General features: G+C 38.4%; 1 protein-coding gene across 2 annotated transcripts in view; it reads left to right on the forward strand.

The window, feature by feature from the left end:
- EML4 (EMAP like 4) overlaps positions 1-17,321 on the forward strand; it is a 167,409-nt gene that overhangs the window by 101,963 nt on the left and 48,125 nt on the right. The window contains exons 3-7 of one of the 2 annotated variants that reach the window (XM_059827574.1): positions 1,624-1,753; positions 7,429-7,602; positions 9,709-9,837; positions 12,746-12,771; positions 13,241-13,273. In XM_059827574.1, the coding sequence (XP_059683557.1) occupies positions 1,624-1,753; positions 7,429-7,602; positions 9,709-9,837; positions 12,746-12,771; positions 13,241-13,273 (492 nt within the window). The remainder of the gene's footprint in view (positions 1-1,623; positions 1,754-7,428; positions 7,603-9,708; positions 9,838-12,745; positions 12,772-13,240; positions 13,274-17,321) is intronic. The other variant, XM_059827584.1, reaches the window with a different exon arrangement.

A 17,321-nucleotide genomic window follows, 5' to 3' on the forward strand; every position in this document is an offset into this window, starting at 1 on the left:
TATGGTCACATGCTGCTTGGTGCGTTTAAAGCAGTATATGGTTAGCGCAGGTCAGCCCATTTCTGCCTTCATCCCAACAGTTCTGAAATCTAATATTCCCCTGATGGATATCTCTCATATGTAAAGTGCTTGTTTAAAATAAGAATTAATTTGTCTCTCAGCCTGCCTGATAGAGCTGCGATGTGACAAATGGACCAAATGCTGGTATTGCTCAAATGATGCATCTGTGGGAGTTTGCCCTCAGTGCGCAGAGCAGTCGATTCTCCCCGACTGCTTTTTTACTCCTCACTTGTATCTTCAATGTGTGGTCTCATGTCTTATCTATCTCACACTATTCCAAGCCCGCCACAAACACAGACCTGTTATTTTCCTGGCAATCGTGTCCTTCGTGCTTGTTGCTACAGTCGGAGTGGCTGGACATCACAATCCCATGAGATGCAGTAACAACTTGCTGTTTGTGAAATGGAAATGTGGCACGGAGATGGGGTCAAAAGTGACTGCTGATTTTTGGATGCTTAATGTGAGATTAGCCTAGGGATTTTTTCAGGGCATGTAATGCTTCAGAGGAGAAAAGCAAAAGTTTAGCACCCGGGGGGGAGGAGAGGGCAAAACTCTTTTCTGACTAAGACCTTAGAAATAAGACAGGCATGCAAAAAAGGAGAGACACGCAATTAGTGGGAAAGGGTGAAATGTCAGGTTTGAGTAAAATGCCTTGTATTTCACTGATGGTCTGTGGCAGAGGCAGGTCTGGGAGCCGATTGCTAGGCTAGTGTTCAGCTCTTTAAATAGAAGCGCCTTCGCTCCCCCGTCTTCCTTGCAGTCCCCTCCCACATTCACTGCATAGTTTCAAACTTCTGTAGTGAGTGAAGTGGGCATCTGACAGACAACAGCTTTCCTCACATACACAGTTTTGATTCATCCCCAGAGGGAGTCTGTAATGTTCACTGGATGTGGCGCTGTTCTATGGAGTAAACTATATCAGAAGCTTAATAACTATACCATAGTGCATCTACTCAAAGGTCAATACCTTTTTAAGATGGAAGGGGCAGCTGAAAACAAGCTGAAAAACTTGATCTTTGAATCCTTAGAATCACAACCTGTAAATAACTTAATAATTCTTTCAGTAGAGAGGGCTTCTGTCTGCAGCTTCTTTGAACTTTAGTAAAAACCAAACAAATTGAAAGCAACAAAGCTCATGTGATATTATCTGACCTGTGATGGTTTTGAGCAACAGAGTTGAAATAATCAGATCTGCTCTGCCACAGCTGTTGGAGCTACCAGCTTCCCAAGGCTAGCCGTAATCTGTAATTCTCCCTGTGGATCACAACTGGAAAGAGATGTGGCATGTCGCTGAATAAAAGTGTTTGCTGGCAGCATGGCAGTAGAGAAGCTGACCCCTGTGAGAGCATATTCTTGCCTTAGTGTCCCAGGTCTCCTGTCTCCAGCTGCCCAGGTTAAAGCTTTCATGAATGTATGTGACTGGATATAGGCTAGATGGTTGTCTTGAATGCTGGGGCTGCTGCCATGTGATACCAGGTCCACATCTGAGAGCTTTTGGTTTTTCAGATGGATCTTTGGATACAGCTGTAAAACCTTGTGTTCTTCAATATTTTTTTTTTCTAGGTCAGCCAAGCCTCCGAGAAGCTATCTCAATGTCCTGTATAACTAACGGGAGTACAGGAAGCAGGAAAACAAGCCACAGTTCCTCTGTTTCTGTTGCCAGAAAAGAAACTCTCTCTTCTGCTGCAAAAAGGTACCTACTTGTAATTAAAATTGAAATTATATTTTTTTGAAAAAAATACCAAACAGAGCAAGAGTTTGATTTTAGCCTCTGCATGACCCTCAGCAGAGGTTCCTGAAGTCTAGTAAGGCACAAATAAACTTTGGAGATGTACCATGTTGTTGGGCTGCTTACAGCAGGGTTCTGAAAAGAATTCATAAATGGAGAGTATTTCTAGAGTGTATAGTGTCCAAAATACATTCTCACTAAGGGACAGAAGGGGCAAATGTATTTCCAATACAAACAGAAAATTTTTCCTTCTGGTATTCATCTGCATTTTTATTTTTTTTTCAAGGAAATTAACGGACAAAGCTGACTCCATTGTCTGGAGTGTAAATAGTAGGCAACAGCAAAATAGCTATGAAACAATAGTGAATTGTGTAAGATAAAAGTTTACATTTTTGTGTAGAAGATCTTAACCCAAAATACGGCTATTTAGTCTTTATGAAGAATATCTGTATCAGATCTCAAATGTGTAGAAATAACACTGCTTGAGTATTTGTAAGTAAAATGAGCTATGCACCAAACAATAGGTTTTTTTCCTCCATGTAATGGTTTCAGCTGCATACAGTAAACAAAGTGTTTGTATAACTACTTTCTTCTGTGGGTCTGTTAGATAGTGATTACGTGACTTCTTTAATTAATAGGTTTTGCACCTATTCCTATTTGTTGGGAAGAACAGGCTGCCGGATACAGCCACAGGACAGAGAATACTCTAATGTGTAACTGTGGTAAATTATGTGAACAAATTCTTGCGCTCTGTAGAGTACTCTGGTAACTCCAGTGGCTGGTTTATCTTCTAGTGGGGATGTAAATACTGTGCTATACAACAAGACAGGGAAATTACATACTTCAGGGAATAAAAGTGCTGTATACAAATGTAAACTGTATAAGAATAAACCAGAAAAAGCTTTAGTGTCCTTTGGAATTTGGAAAGGAAGGGCCCTGCTCTTTGCTCATCTCCATTGTGTAGCATCACATACCTTTATTTTTACTGAATCCTTATGTTTACTTTTCAACAATAAATCAGAAAGTGATCACCATATGTCTCTATCTGCTAGTGTGACAGGCACTGGGACAAAAGACATTCCTGCAGGAAGGTATTTCTTAGTTAGCACTTTTCCATTAATCTTACCCCTGTGGCTCTTGGCACTTTGATAGGAGCCAGTCTGGTTCCCGTGGTGTTCAGCTTGCATTTGTGCTGAATCACCTTCTTGATTCATTGACTGCTCAACATTTGACTACAGAAGAAGAGCAGAGTGGAGTGGTCGGCATCCCTTTCATCTGAGTTAAGGTCTTTAAAAGGAGACCAGGATAGGCCAAAAGAGGAAAGCCTTAATATGCAGAGGTCAGCTCTCCCCAGACACTCGGATAACTGTCCAGGGGAGGTTTTGGTGCTTCCAATGCATCTGAAGACATGTGACTCCCTTCTTCAAAGCTTGTTTTAGGAAGGCTTAACTCCCCTCTTTAGTTACCTTTTCAGCAGTTCCTTTCACTCTCCTGTCTTCATACGTTCTTCCATTAAATTTGTTTGGTATTTGGAAGAAAATGACTTGCCCTTTTGTAAAATTTACCAGCTCAAGAAAGGTGAAAGAAAATGTCAAATCTGAGGCTTTTGTGGTTGTGTTTTTTTAACAACAGCAAAACTGTTCAGTACCAAATAGCGTTCCTACTAGGAAACATAAGTGAATGTCAGTAGTAGTCCCATTTCCTTAAAGCTAGGGTAAATGTGTCTATTTCTAACATTCTTGACACAGTTGAAAAGGAGGAAGGCCAAAGGGGAATATCAGCTGGTCATGGGATGCTTCACCCCAATTTGTCCAGGCTTTTCTTCAGGCTGGAGGTTGAACTGGTGCAGCAGGTGGACGTGGTCATCTGTTGATGTAGAATTACACTTTGGTTACCAAACAGCCCCCATAAACCTGCCTATAGCTTTTCATGTTCTAAATATATGTAGCCATACATCTAGTCACAAATAACAGAAGGCCTACTTGTGTCCCAACTGTTACCGTTGTTGAAGTTTAGTGTCTGTATTTTGTGCAGTCTTAATATTGTACCTTTCTGGGCCTCTGGCCGTTCTAGACCTGCCATCTCTGATAATTTCTTCTGTTTCCTTTCCTGGACTGTTTAATCCTTGTTCTACCAACTTGAACACTGAGATCACGGAGGTGATCTGATGACTCAGTAGCTGCACAGCAGCAGCACATCTCATTTCAACAAAGGTATGCTAAAATACCAGCTGTCGCGAAAACCAGAGCCCAGGAATGTACTGCGAACAACAGGTAGATGATGTCCCATTGACAGAGATGAAGTCACGTGCAAGCTGGGAAAATTTCAGCCCTGTAGTCTGGAACTGACTTGTGATAGAGATGTTGAAACACTTTAGAACAAAAAAACATGCTGCATACCTTGTATTATCACTAGAGTTGGAAACAGGTTTGTACTTCAAGCTGCAGATGACTGTTACAAAGACCTGCTTGATCATTTTCCTTAGGAATAAACATTCTTCTGAAAGGGGCTTCTGGTAAGAATAGTCTTCATGTTTCAGAATGAGCACCATCCACAGTAGCTGCCAATGTGTTGTGGTCCAAAGGATGAAACATTGTGTTAAGTGACATTAGAGAATCTGCAAAATTAGGACAGATAGTAATAGATCTCAGCTACTCACATGTAGACTGAAGAAATGCCTCATCGAGTTGGGATTTGGAAAGAATTTTTGGATGCATTAAATGACTGCTTCCCAGAACAACTAGTCTTTAGAAACCCACAAGAAAAGGTGCTGTTCTTGATTTGGTTTCAGTTGTTGCACAAGACCAAGTTAAAGAGGCATTAGAGGGAGAGCCGCTGTGTAATAGCAGCCATAATACAATTAAGCTGAAGATTTTAGCAGGAGAGAGCAAACCAGATAAATTCAGCCCAAAGATATTAAATACCAAGACTGCCACATATCTACATAATTTACTTTCATTAAAAAAAAAAAGCCCACTTGCAACCTGGTGGTAGATAAAAGCACTGTGTTGGAACCCAAGCTATACCTTGTGCTGCAACTCAGAGAAACCAAAGTGGTCCAGTGACTCTCATGGCCCAACAGAGAAGTTGAGGAGTGAACCTAATGGCAAAGGTGTGAACCGGATAGTCCACAGCTGACAAGCTTGGTGAAGCCATTGAAGAGATTCCCACACTGAACCTGTGGTTTCTGGGAGATGGATCAGATGAGCTAAATGGGTTTGGGTAAGAACACGGAAAATATGAGACCAAATTGGTAAGTTAGATGGTATGGTGCTGTCAGCAGGTGGCATTCACCTGAGCGTGCTGGAGGAACACGGAGGTGACTTACGGGATTGCTGGTTTGTCATTGTAAACAGGATATTACAAAAAGTATGGGGAAAGGGACTGCAGGTAATGACCTCGCTTATGAGCTCTTTTATGCCACCATCAGAGACCGAACATGGTGCCAGGTGAGCCATTGTTCTGGCCAAGTAGGACCATTCTTTGTAGACTTGCAAGCTGGGGTTATGGAAGTCATTACGTCTGTGTATTCTCTCTCTTCTCCTGTGTCTCTCATTTCTTTTACTATTACTAGACTGTATTTTGAAATCCTCAAGCAGAGGGAAAGGGAAAATTGGAAGCATGTCTTCCTGAAAGATTTCTTTTAAAAAACAAAAACAAAAACTTTTTTTTTAAAAGAAAACTTTAAAAAAAAAAAAAAGAGGTCTGTCCTAGTAGATGGAATTTGTTGTGAGAAATCCTGCATTTATGGGAGAATGAATGTGGAGGTCTGTGAGTGTACCTGTCGGAGTAAGAAGAGAGACACTCTTGTTTTCTTTAGTGACAAGAGATTCCAAGAATTTATTTCACTATACTGCATTTCTTGCCACAAATTGTGAAAAGATTAAGATTGTGTAGTGTGCTTTTGCATCCAGCAATGCAAGCTAAGTCTTCTGATTAAAAAATATTAATAATAATTTTTATGCTTCTAGTTAATTAAGGACTTCTGGCTATAAATTAACCAAAACCCCACAGTTCTTCAATCTTTATTCTCTATGATTACATATATGTCCTCAAGAAATGTGAAAGCTTTTCCTGCTTTGTTTTCATCTGTTTTTCTGAAAAGAGAATGTAACTTTGATGGATTATATTGACATTTTTAACTAGTTAATACGGTTTACAGAAGAAATCCTGAGTGATCCTTATAAATGTATTTTGGGTTTTATATTATTTTTCATGTTTTGACCTGTTCTTCAGTGCTTCTTTGGAAGCATTTAGAAAAGTTGAACTGATATAAGCATTGAGGGCTTTGTCCCAGTGGTAGATGATGTACTTTAATTGAAATAACAAATGAAACAAGAAGAGGGTCCTATGAATGTTATATTAAAATTGGGGGCCCATTTTTATTCATTTATTTTGAATATTGTTTTACAGCTTTTCATTATTTTATGGGGAAAGTTAAATGGAAACACAAATAATTAAGATTATACAAGGGTTTGAGGGGGGAGTTGGTGTGAGGGAATAGAAATCTGGATTCTCCCCTTCAGAAACATACTATTTCTTTTTTACTTTGCAGGTTACTTTGAACTTAAGAGAAAAATATTTCTTTTTTGTTTTTAGCTGGTGTTTGTATCTTGCTTTGCTCACTGAGAAATTTATCTTGGTAGATTTTTTTTTTTTTTTAAATGAATAGGCCATGTACTACAGAATAATCTTCTCTTTCAGGTCCTGCTATTATTTGTGTGATTGAGTATATTGCAAAGCATGCTGTTTTATAAAGAACCTTTTAATTAATCTTTCTGTTTACTTACTGGACCTCTGGTTAGATTGTTAATGGTGTGTATTTAAAGCTGTTTCAAATGTTAACTTAATAAATACAGCACTATGAAAATAAAGATGTATTCTTAGCTGTTGTTTACTGAAGGCCTTAAAGAAGTGGCAAGACGGTCTGATGTTAGTCAACTACAGATCAAAACAGCAATGAGTTTTCAGGGATGATTTCGTTTGAACTCTGGTGCAGCCAGGGAGAGCCAAGGGACCAGCAACAGCATTTCACTCTTTCGGTGACAGCGCAAAGATAAGTGGTACTATGCACGTCCAGAAATACAGAGAGAGAGAGGGAAATACAGAGAGAGAGGCAGAGTTTCATGGCAGGCTTAAGCACATTGGAGATAGCGCAAGTCACACTCCTGCCTTTTGCTTGCACTGAGCCTTAGCTGGCAGCATGGTAAGGTAGTCAGTGGACTGAACCAGAGGATGATTTTTTTTTTTTTCTGGGAGACGGCAGACTTGTGGTTCATCAATTTGTGTCAGCTTTGAATGCTGTAGAAGCACCCACAAATGAAGGATATGCTCAAATTTAAGTTGTATTCATTTTAAAATCAGAGTAAACTTAGTACTACTACACAATAAAAATAAGTAAATAAACTTCCATGCCTTCCTCACCATTTTTATTTTTGGAGCTTGTGAATAAATCTTATTTTAGCAAAATGCTAACCTGAAGAAAGTGAGTAAATAATCAAAGCGTTTTTTCAGTGATTAGATATAGTAAGTTGTTACATGCTTCTCCCATCTTGTCACAGAGGGCATTTTCTCCCACCTTTTTAATTTATTTGCTTGTTCTCTTTTTTTTCCCCCCTATGTTATACTTTATTTTACAGTGGTACAGAAAAAAAGAAGGAAAAACCTCCAGGACAGAAAGAAAAAAAAGAGGAATCTCATTCTAATGATCAAAGTCCACAAACTCAAGCATCACCTTCTCCCCAGCCCTCCTCACAGACTCTCCAAACACACAGGCAAACTCAAGAAAGCAAGAGTTCTGCTCCAGCTAAAAGGTTTTCACAGTACCACAGTACAGAACTAGAAAATTATTGTAACGATATTGAGTTCGTATTTGACAACAAGTCATGTGAAATAGTTCCAATCTCATGATCAAGTTAATAAATGTTTGATGGTTTTTGTGCTAGAGAAGATGCATTCAACATGCATTGCAACAGAGCAAATATGTAGAAGTGCAGTTTTTCTTTGAGTAAATTTTTAAGATTGCAAAGTTTTTTTTGTTCTCTGTGATTGAAATCCTAATATGGTGGATTACCTCTCATCAGTCATTATTCAAAAATGTTTAATGACAGCTCTGACTTCATCCTTCTCAAAATACACTTCATCGGTTTTGCCTGGCATAGCTGGATTGTGGAGTGTATTTTGCACATGGTCATTTGCTACATCTCGTAACAGTATTTTTTAAATACTAGTATCCTTGCAACTCTTCTTTCATGAGTGTTTCTTCTCATATTATTCTATAGAGTGACTGCAGTTTGGATTTTTTTTGCAGCTCTTCTCTTTTCAATTCCTGCTAGGTTGCAGGGTGGTTCACTTCACTGTGATTCTTTACATGAGTGAAGTTCTGGTTTTACACCCAAATCATAGAACTGCTTGACTTGAGTGAATGTAGAAGTTTATTTAGGATTGCCTCTAACTTCCCCCTCATTTTAGTGGGACTAATTTTTTTTTTTAATGGCTTTCTGAAGTCAAGGAAATGGATATTAAGATTTGGGTGATTATTTCTGAGTTTCAAAACTATGCAGATCACTCAGTGTGGTTTCTTTTTCTTTTTCCTTTTTTTTTTGGGTTCATTGTAACCTTATTGTTTTTGGAAGGTGTGAGATCTTTTTCTGTTTGGTATTTAGGAGACTGAAACAAGGTCTTAAATAAATGAAATTTATTCTTCTGAAATTTCCTGTAATTCACAAGATTATGTTGTCTTGCATTGCTTGAATTCACAGCTCTAATAAATATTTAAACTTTCACTTGACTGATGCATGTTATAACACTCCATAAAGGTTCTGTCTCCATGTCTTGCACAAACTCTGAAGTTGTCTGAAGCTGAACTTGCGGCCTGTTGTTCTCCTGCCTGGTATCTCACTATAAAGATGTTTGTCTGGAGTCTTGCTTACTAATCTTTTGCAGTGTGGGGAAAAAAAATAAATGCCTTTTTAGTCATCTAATGGTTTAACTTGATTTGATTAACTTGTTTGTCGCAGGACCTTTCAGCCTCTCGGGGTGCTGTGGAAGGAGCTTGCCATTTCTAAGGTTGCAGTTCAGGACTTACTCCTGCAAAAAGCATTTCTGACGGGATGAAGTATAATAACTGTTAGCAGGACATATGCAGACTCTAAATCAGCTGGCTGAAGAATAATTTGAGCTAAATCACTTTTGAACATGTTTTCCATCATTAAGATGTGTGTGAAACTAATGAACTAGTGACTGCAAAACTTACGGGTTCCCATTACTGTAAATTGGCTACAGTAAGATTGCTGAAAAATTATACCAGAATTCATGGATTTAGTTGTCTGTAGTATTGGGCCAAACCTAACTTGCCTTATTAATGCAAGAAGTTTGCAGACGTTTGTTACAAAAAGATTAAAGCCATTAATGTGGTTTAGAATGTGCTATCTGCAAATTAGCCGTATGAAACTGTAATCTAATAGAACTGTTCTGCCTCAGAAATCAGTGTGTTAAAGCTGATGAACAGTTAATCAGGGAAAAATTTCTATTTTTCTTTGTTACCTTCTTAAGTGATTTTTCTTTTAATAATTTATTCTTGAAGGCTAATATACTGTAGCCTCATTTTTTTCCACTAGTGTAATTCGTCAGCAATATAGTAATGAAGAATAGAGTTACATTGTTGAAGTCTTATGTAAGAACATTTCGAAATGGAAAGGAATGGATAAAACATTTGGCAACTGTCTTGCTCAATTGTTTTCATTCATCCAGTTAGAACTTTTTGACCTACCTTTTTTTTCCCTGTTTCGTGCTTCAGCTTGAAGGAAGACCTAGCTCTGCTTTTGTCTCCTGCTGCTTGATCTGTCCGTTGCATACCAATTCCAGTTATTGTTCTCTTATTATCTTGTCATTTTAAAATATATTTTTGTTTCTTCTAGCATAAAGAAATCCTTGACTGCTGAAAAACCTCACAGTGCTTGGGAAAGTTCAGATGAAAGTCGTAACAAGCTGCTGAGAGTAGCATCAACATCTAAATTAATATCAAAAGTGGCAAAGAATGCAGACAAGTATGTATCAGTTTGGTACATAAAAGTGGGTGAACTTTAGAGTCAAAATATTATGAAATTGTGTAATGTTAGTGAACTTATTTATGTATATGCTAAGACCATTTGCATCTTTGGTTTTACCAGGAGTAATTACTTGCATAACCTGCCAATGTGGCGCTCCAGGTGCCTGTGAAATCTTAAAATTATTATAAAATGTGAATGCGGCATTTGAGTATAAATATATTTTAATGTTGCCCATTTGCGTTAGCGGAATTATGCACTATGAATTAAGATTTATGGCTTAATGCTGCTGTTGTGAAGCTTCCAACTAGTTTTTTCCTAACTAAAACTGATTTGAAAATGCAAGTGTATCTCCTTGAAGTTAATTTACTGGATTTGACGTAGTTTGTGTGTGTCTAAAGTAGTCTGTAATAGTAGGAATATATTTTTATGATTTCAGGTAGGTCTCTCAAATTAACTGTTTAACAGGTTCCTGAGTTTGGTTTTTGCTGTAACTCCACATTGTTGACCCCTATTGTGACCCACTTCTCGTCCTCAGTACTCTTTGCCAATTGGGCTTCCCACTTCGTATTCACACACTTAGTTTCTTTTTTTGACTTTGTTGAAATTTTGCTGGATTTCTCAAAATTGTTGTGTTGACTTTTTGACTGACCCCTCTCATATCTGCTGAGATTCCCTCAGCGTGCTGGCAGCTTCTCCCAGCTTGATGTCGTCTGCAGATTTCAAACATCTGCTCATTAATCTTCATTCAAGTAGCCATTAGCTGGTCCAAGGCAGAACTACCTGAAAACCCCTCCCACTATGACAAATAAAACTCTTCAGACCTTTCAGAGTAATTTCCAGTCTTTTTATGATTGTGTCTGTAGTGCTCTCCTTAGCTTGCCTGTAAGACTGTCAAATACATACTTAGAGTCAAGAGCAGTGCAAGTGCATTCCTTCTTTCCTAGGAATGGGAAGAACAAAAACCTCTTAAATTAATCTTGGGTGTGGATATCGGCACATTTACTAAAAGCTTTATGCTTAGCCTGAGGAGTTCTGCAGAGCAGTGAAGTGCTGTGTGTGAGGGATTATGGGTTACATATTTTGCAAGTATTTATTTTCCTTTTATAATTGGTTTTCACTGTTGGAATTTAAAGGCCCTTTGGCAATTTAGATTATAGCAGGGTACTGCTAGATAGTATTTTGGAATGAAAAAACCTTCTGTCTTGATTTCTGCTTATCAAGTTTCTTTTCTCGGTTTTTGTTATGCTACTAAAATATCTTCCACAATGTGGTATATACTTCAAATCTGCTAATAATAAAATTAAATTTTACTTTACTTTTATTGACATTTTGTATATTGGTTCAGGCACGGTCAATATAGAGGTATCTTGTTTCATTTTCCTGTGACTCTGCTTATTTTCTGAAAGACTTTAAATGCTGCCCTTCTACAGTCTCTAATGTAGAAAAAAAATCAGGTACCTAACAAAAGAGCGGACAAGGAAAGATTAGTATTAATTATTGTTAGGGAAGGTTGTCTGTTCATAATTTGAAGCTGTTATATCTTAAAGTATCTGGCAAAAAACAAAGCTTCAAACATTATCAACTGTAGACCATCATCTGACTGAAGACTGGGTGGTGTACTGTTTGTGTACCTTGTTCTTACGCTCAGATTTATAATAAAAGCACTATCCGCATTCAAGAGCACACATCCTGTGTACCCAATTTCTAAAAGAATTGGTTGGTATTGTGCAAAGGCATATTGTTATATTGCATTTATCATTCCCAATTAAGAAACGTTGGCCTAATCTGCCTGGAGTTACCCGAGTCTTGTGCAAGGGAGTAGAATTCAGCCCTTAATGTGGGCCCCGGGACAAAAATGTCTTACATATGCTTTGTGCTACCAGCCCAGGATATGAACTTTGTTTAGTAAGCTCAGTCTTTAAGCCAGCACTGGGCTGTAAATCAGTCTGATAAAGGCATAGGAAGTAAGAGGGTTCCCACGGCAGCCCATCATTCAGTGTTTTGCAGGCAAGACTGGGAATCCAGTTTTAACGTTTCATTTGGCAGCATGGTGAAGGGTGATCCTACCAATAGCCAGAGATGACTTTCCTCATGCATATGCTTGACCCTTTGTCACTGTTACAAAAATTTGACCTCCATCCAGCTAAAAATACTGGATGCCACTCATACCTTCCTGCTGAATTTCAAATGAATTCAAGAGGGTTTTTTATGCAATACATTCTCCTGTCGAGGAGTGTTATTCTGGTAAGAAGTAGCTCGGCTGCTGGAAATTAGTATTTCTTCCCTCTTCACAAAAAAGTTTTTTTGTGAGTAGTTTGTTCCTGGTCTGGACAAGAGAGGTGGCTCAACTGCACTCCTTCAAAGACTTTGTGTTGTACATCCAGTAATGCTGCATGGATCCGGTTTAAATGAAACTGCAACTTACATACATTTAATCCATGTGTCCAACAGGGCTAATTCCTAGAAAAATTTGTGTTGTGTGCTGACAGCTTATTTTGACAGGTGTTAAATGCTTTGCATGCAGGCCTGAGGGTGTTTGGCAGCTTAAAACGTTTGGTTATTACAAGTTCGCTCTCTCAAAATGGAATTTTCCATGCACAAGGAATATGCCCCCCATAACTTATTTTTGAAAGCTTTTTGTATTTTGTTGTTATCACAGTAGTTCTTAGGAACCCGTGCCAAGACTTGAAGTTACTCGAAAGATACGGTGAACTGCATAAAATAATACATGGGTAAAAATGCACTACGATGACCGAGTTCAGTTATTTAGCATCCTATACTACAGTTATACTGTATACAGAATGTGATGCGATTGTCAAATGCAATAAAATGCAAGAACTAGATGGTATTGGCTTGATAAGCATTTCACATATTATTAACAATATTATTTTGAATTTTTCCCCAGGCACAAAGATGTCATCATCAGCCAAGGTAAATAAAAACATTTATTTTTAAATACTGGATGAAGTTGAAAAGATTTGCTTTTGACGGAATTGTATTTCCTGTAAATAAATACATTGGGACGTATCCTTATGAAACAGGGATATAGAGCTAAAACAGCATTAATAATTACTCCAAGAATTCATCTGGCTAAATGTTACTCAAAACTGGTATAAGTATCTTTGAAATTATGGAGAAATGCCTCATCAAATTGGATCTTTAGGAAAGACAGAAATTTTTGGTGGGTGGTGGGAGGATTCATTTTAATTTTGTGAAACAAAAAACCTTTTTAGATTCCACCCCCCCACCCCCCCACCCCCACCCCGGGTATATGTGCATAAATAGACATTAGGAAAACAAAAAACTAAAGTTTTGACCTATGTGCCAGTCTTCATCCAAGCAGGTGTGAGTGAGACTTTAGAAGTAGTTTTAAGATATTTTATTTCTGTCCCATAACCAGCAAAAATGTCAACTCGTGAAAAAAACAGCCAAGGTAAGAATTAAGCTATGCCCTTTGGTCGCTTTCTAATTTGGCGCTCTCACGAATCTTTTATTTGGCTTTTCACCATCAAAGACCATCAGTGCATGATCTCTTAAAAACTTTGAGTATTTAAATAAATATTTCAACTTTCTTATTATGGAAATATATATGAATATGCACATTGCAGGTTTTGTGGGGATTATTTGGGGGTAATCTAAAATAAAATACTACACGCATAATTTCCTCAGAGAGGAATGTGTGTTCAAATAAGGTTCTAGAAGTCTTGTGTTGTTGCCCAAGATACCAGAATATTAAGAACTGCCAACTAAAAGATTTGTTTTATCTCAGCTTTCTGTCTTGCAAATATTACAACATACACACGCTGACTGGACAAGAACAGAGACTGAAGGTTTTAGTATAGTCTCCTAAAATGAAAAATTAGTCTCTTCTAAAGTGTATGTCTTTGCACCGATAAATGTTGCATTCTGTGGCTACCTGCTACTGTTGGCTTCTTCAGACAGGAAAAGGAGCTGTCTATCTGAACGTGGTGGGACAAGACAACAAAAGAAATCAACTTCTTGTGTCGCAAAACTACTCTGCTTTGATGTCCTGCAAACTGTACTGAAGCATGCAGTTTCAAAACTAAAGCATGTAACCCAAGTGCATGCTGTACACAGCATATATCTATGTACAGAGGTTCTGTCTCATGCTTTTTTGGTGCTAATTAACAAATCTGTAGTCTCCAAATTCTGCGCTGTAAGCAAGATGACATCATACACAGATTACTTTTGGTCTTCTCTGGACTTTCTTTCAAAAAAAAAAAACACTCAAATTTTTTAGACGTTTATATATGAATTGTTGTAATGAAAGCAAAATCAGCTTGAATCCAATTGCTTTATCTTTTTCTAATTCATAGAGAAATTGCAGATTTAAAAATATTCTAAATTGATGCTTACCAAAAGCATCCTTCAAAGACAAGGGGGGTGAAAGAGGGTGTATAAGCACCACGAAGAAAGAAGCAATGTTTCTTTATGCCAGGTTGCTTAACGCCAGCTGTAGAACAGTACATGTGTGCAACAATGGTTACTGTAAAAAGAAAACTAACCAGTAGTGTCCAGACCAGCTGCAATTTAGCTTTGCAAGAATTAAATAAAACTGTTAAATTCAAAATACCCTTTTTACCAAACACAACTTTTCACAAAACTAAAATACCTTCAGTACTAATTCTTTCCTTAAACACGCTTCTACAATTCTACGTGGTCTGCCAAGAATGGGCTGTCCTTCAGTTCTCTCATCCTGGTAGCTATAAGTTAAGTGGCCTCGACACGTACCCTGCTGTCTGTTCTGTTACTCTGCAGATGATGTGAGCTTTCACTGAATGATGAATGGGTACCTTCCATCTGTGTCATGCCATAGTCTGTTCTGAGCCCAACTGGAATGTAAGAGAAATACGATGCAGATGGCAGTGGCCCCACGTATATGGAAGATGGAGAGAAAGTCTTGCTGTAGAAAATGCATTTACTAACACTTTAAACACGTGTAGTGGCAAAACATCGTTCTGCCTTTAACATGGATGAAATTGCAATTGGCAGTATTCAGGCTCCAAAGATTTTTTGTTTTATATGGACCAATGACAGCTTTTAGAGTACGCGTGTGTGTGTGTGTGTAAGGCTGTGTTAGGTTTTGTTGTGTTTACTGCCACAGAAGTAACCACCTTTTAGTTACTGTAGTTGCAGATGGTCCCCCCATCCTTTCTAGTATAAGCTTAGCAATGCTCAGCCAATTCTCTGTAGTGCAACATCCTGTTCAGGGCAGGTGACTTTAGCCTGTTTTGTACTTGATAGTTGCCACATAAATAAACCAACTTCCAGTTGGCACCTTGACTCAGCCGGTCACAAAGTTGAAGAGTTGCACAGATAGTTAACATGGTTTCTGGAGGTAAATCCTGTGCAGCTGGACAGAGTTGTCTTGGGCAGGGTGGGATGAAGGGTAGCCTTTGCTCATGCTGTTTGTGCAGGACCTTCCCGTTCTGCAACCCAACGGCATGAAAAGTTATAGCTGCTTTAACACTCGTTTGTGGCTTGCCAGCCTTTGCCTCTAGGGGCGAGCAGTCTCTAGCATGGTGTTAATTAAATTAACGGCAGCTCCCCTGAGCTGCTTATTTCACTAGGCTGTATGTGAAACACTGCGCACACACCTCCCACGCTAATGATTTTGTCACTGCGCTTCCTAGAAACCGTGTGAAGGAGACCTCTTGGGAAGACTGCTGGTGTGCAAACTGTCAAGCTTCAAAGCACATCTACATAAAAATACTTCAGTGTCTTTATACACATAAAATAAGTTTGGAAGCATGGTGAAATTGCAAATTATCATAGCAGAAGGTGTTTGCATGGGCTAATAGGATGGAAGATGACAATTCTGTGTAGCTTTGAACATCCTGGAATCACTTTGTTTCCTTTTTTTGATTCAGCTAGTAAAGAAACTGCTTTAAAACATGTCGGTATAGTACAGTACCACAAAATGTAGAGAAATATGTTTTTGCACGTTTAGTTCTTGGAATCTTATTTTTCTAGCAGCAGAAGTTACTGCAATGTTATCTGTGTTGTGACCATCTGTGCACGTTCATTGTGATTTCTGTTGATAGTATGTATTAGCTATAAAAGTGACAGACTTGAGGAACAAGTGAGAATCTTAGATGAGCTTCGGTACCGAAAAGTGTTAGCTTTGACGTCTGAATTGACTTAGGAATGGAGTCCCGCAGAGAGTGTGCTTCAGGTGTTCCGTGTAAATGTCAGCAAGACCTAGGCAATTCTCTCCTCCTGCCAGCAGCAGCAGCGTGTGGAACCGCAGCCTGCAGCTGCCTTGCGGGCAATCACATGAGTTTCCTCTGTTCAGCACCATGCCGAGGCCATGCACATTACTGGTGTTCGTCACATACCTTCTATCTCAGTACCCAGTTTTGTCCCCTCAGTGCCTTTACGTCTCCTGCTTGGGTTGAGTTGCATCTGCTCCACATTAAGGTTAGTCCTGAGCTTTATGCATTGGGCTATATGCTGAAGCAGAGGTAATAACAGACAGGAACACTTTGGTGATGCCAATCCAATGAGGGAAGTATTATACACACTTCCATACATTTGCTGAAGAGATTTTGGGGTTTAGGTTTTTCAGCTTATTTTTGAGTATTTGTTTGTTTATCCTTGTAAATGAGGACAACCTTTTTACAATAAAATCCAGTACTATGGAGGTATTAAAATTCTGTGAAAATCCAATAAAGCTATAGGGGAAATGAACAGGTGCTTACTACAGCCTTAAAAGGACACTAGCTAAAATCATACTTTTAAATTCTTTACCAGCAGGTGTTCATAATTGTCTATAAAAACCATCTTGCTTTTCACTTCAGCAGAGACATTTTTAAAGTATTAATCATAAAGCATTCATATTTTTATACCGAGAAGTTAAAGACCTGGCTTATTTTAAGATAAAAGGTAAGTTTTTTCACTGAGATTCCATGTTTGAGTTTGGTTTTTAGTGATAGCAGCTCCGTATATGAATCACTTGTTCACTTATTATAAAGTAATAAGAGGCACTTAGATGTTTTTGGATGGCAATGAAAACCATATGTGAAAGAATTAATGAAAAACATTCACTGCATTCCTAAGTTTTGTTTCTTTTTAGATTGTGCTTTATTAGTTTCCAGTACTTTTTCTTCTGTTAGTTTAACTGTGCTATAGTTCTAGCTTCACAGAACGGGGCAATCATGAAGCACACAATGGAAAAATTTTCCCTGCTGACGGTGTGTCCTGTCCACTGAGAATGCAAAATTCAGTAACTACCTTGGATCAATTTTTTCATCCGACACAGATTTTTCTGTCAGATGCTTATTGAAGGTGCTCACATACCTGAGGGCAAATGGAGACCCAGTCTGTCTCATTATTATTGGGCTGCTTGCTCTCATTCACGCACAGTGCATATTATTCAAAACGATAGATACTGTCAGAAAAACAAATTGGTATTTGGGAGTTTTTATCATTGATTCTTGATGAAGTCAGGATTTTATTAT

This window comes from Gavia stellata, chromosome 2 (assembly GCF_030936135.1).
Source record: "Gavia stellata isolate bGavSte3 chromosome 2, bGavSte3.hap2, whole genome shotgun sequence".
NCBI classification, from domain to species: Eukaryota; Metazoa; Chordata; class Aves; order Gaviiformes; family Gaviidae; genus Gavia; species Gavia stellata.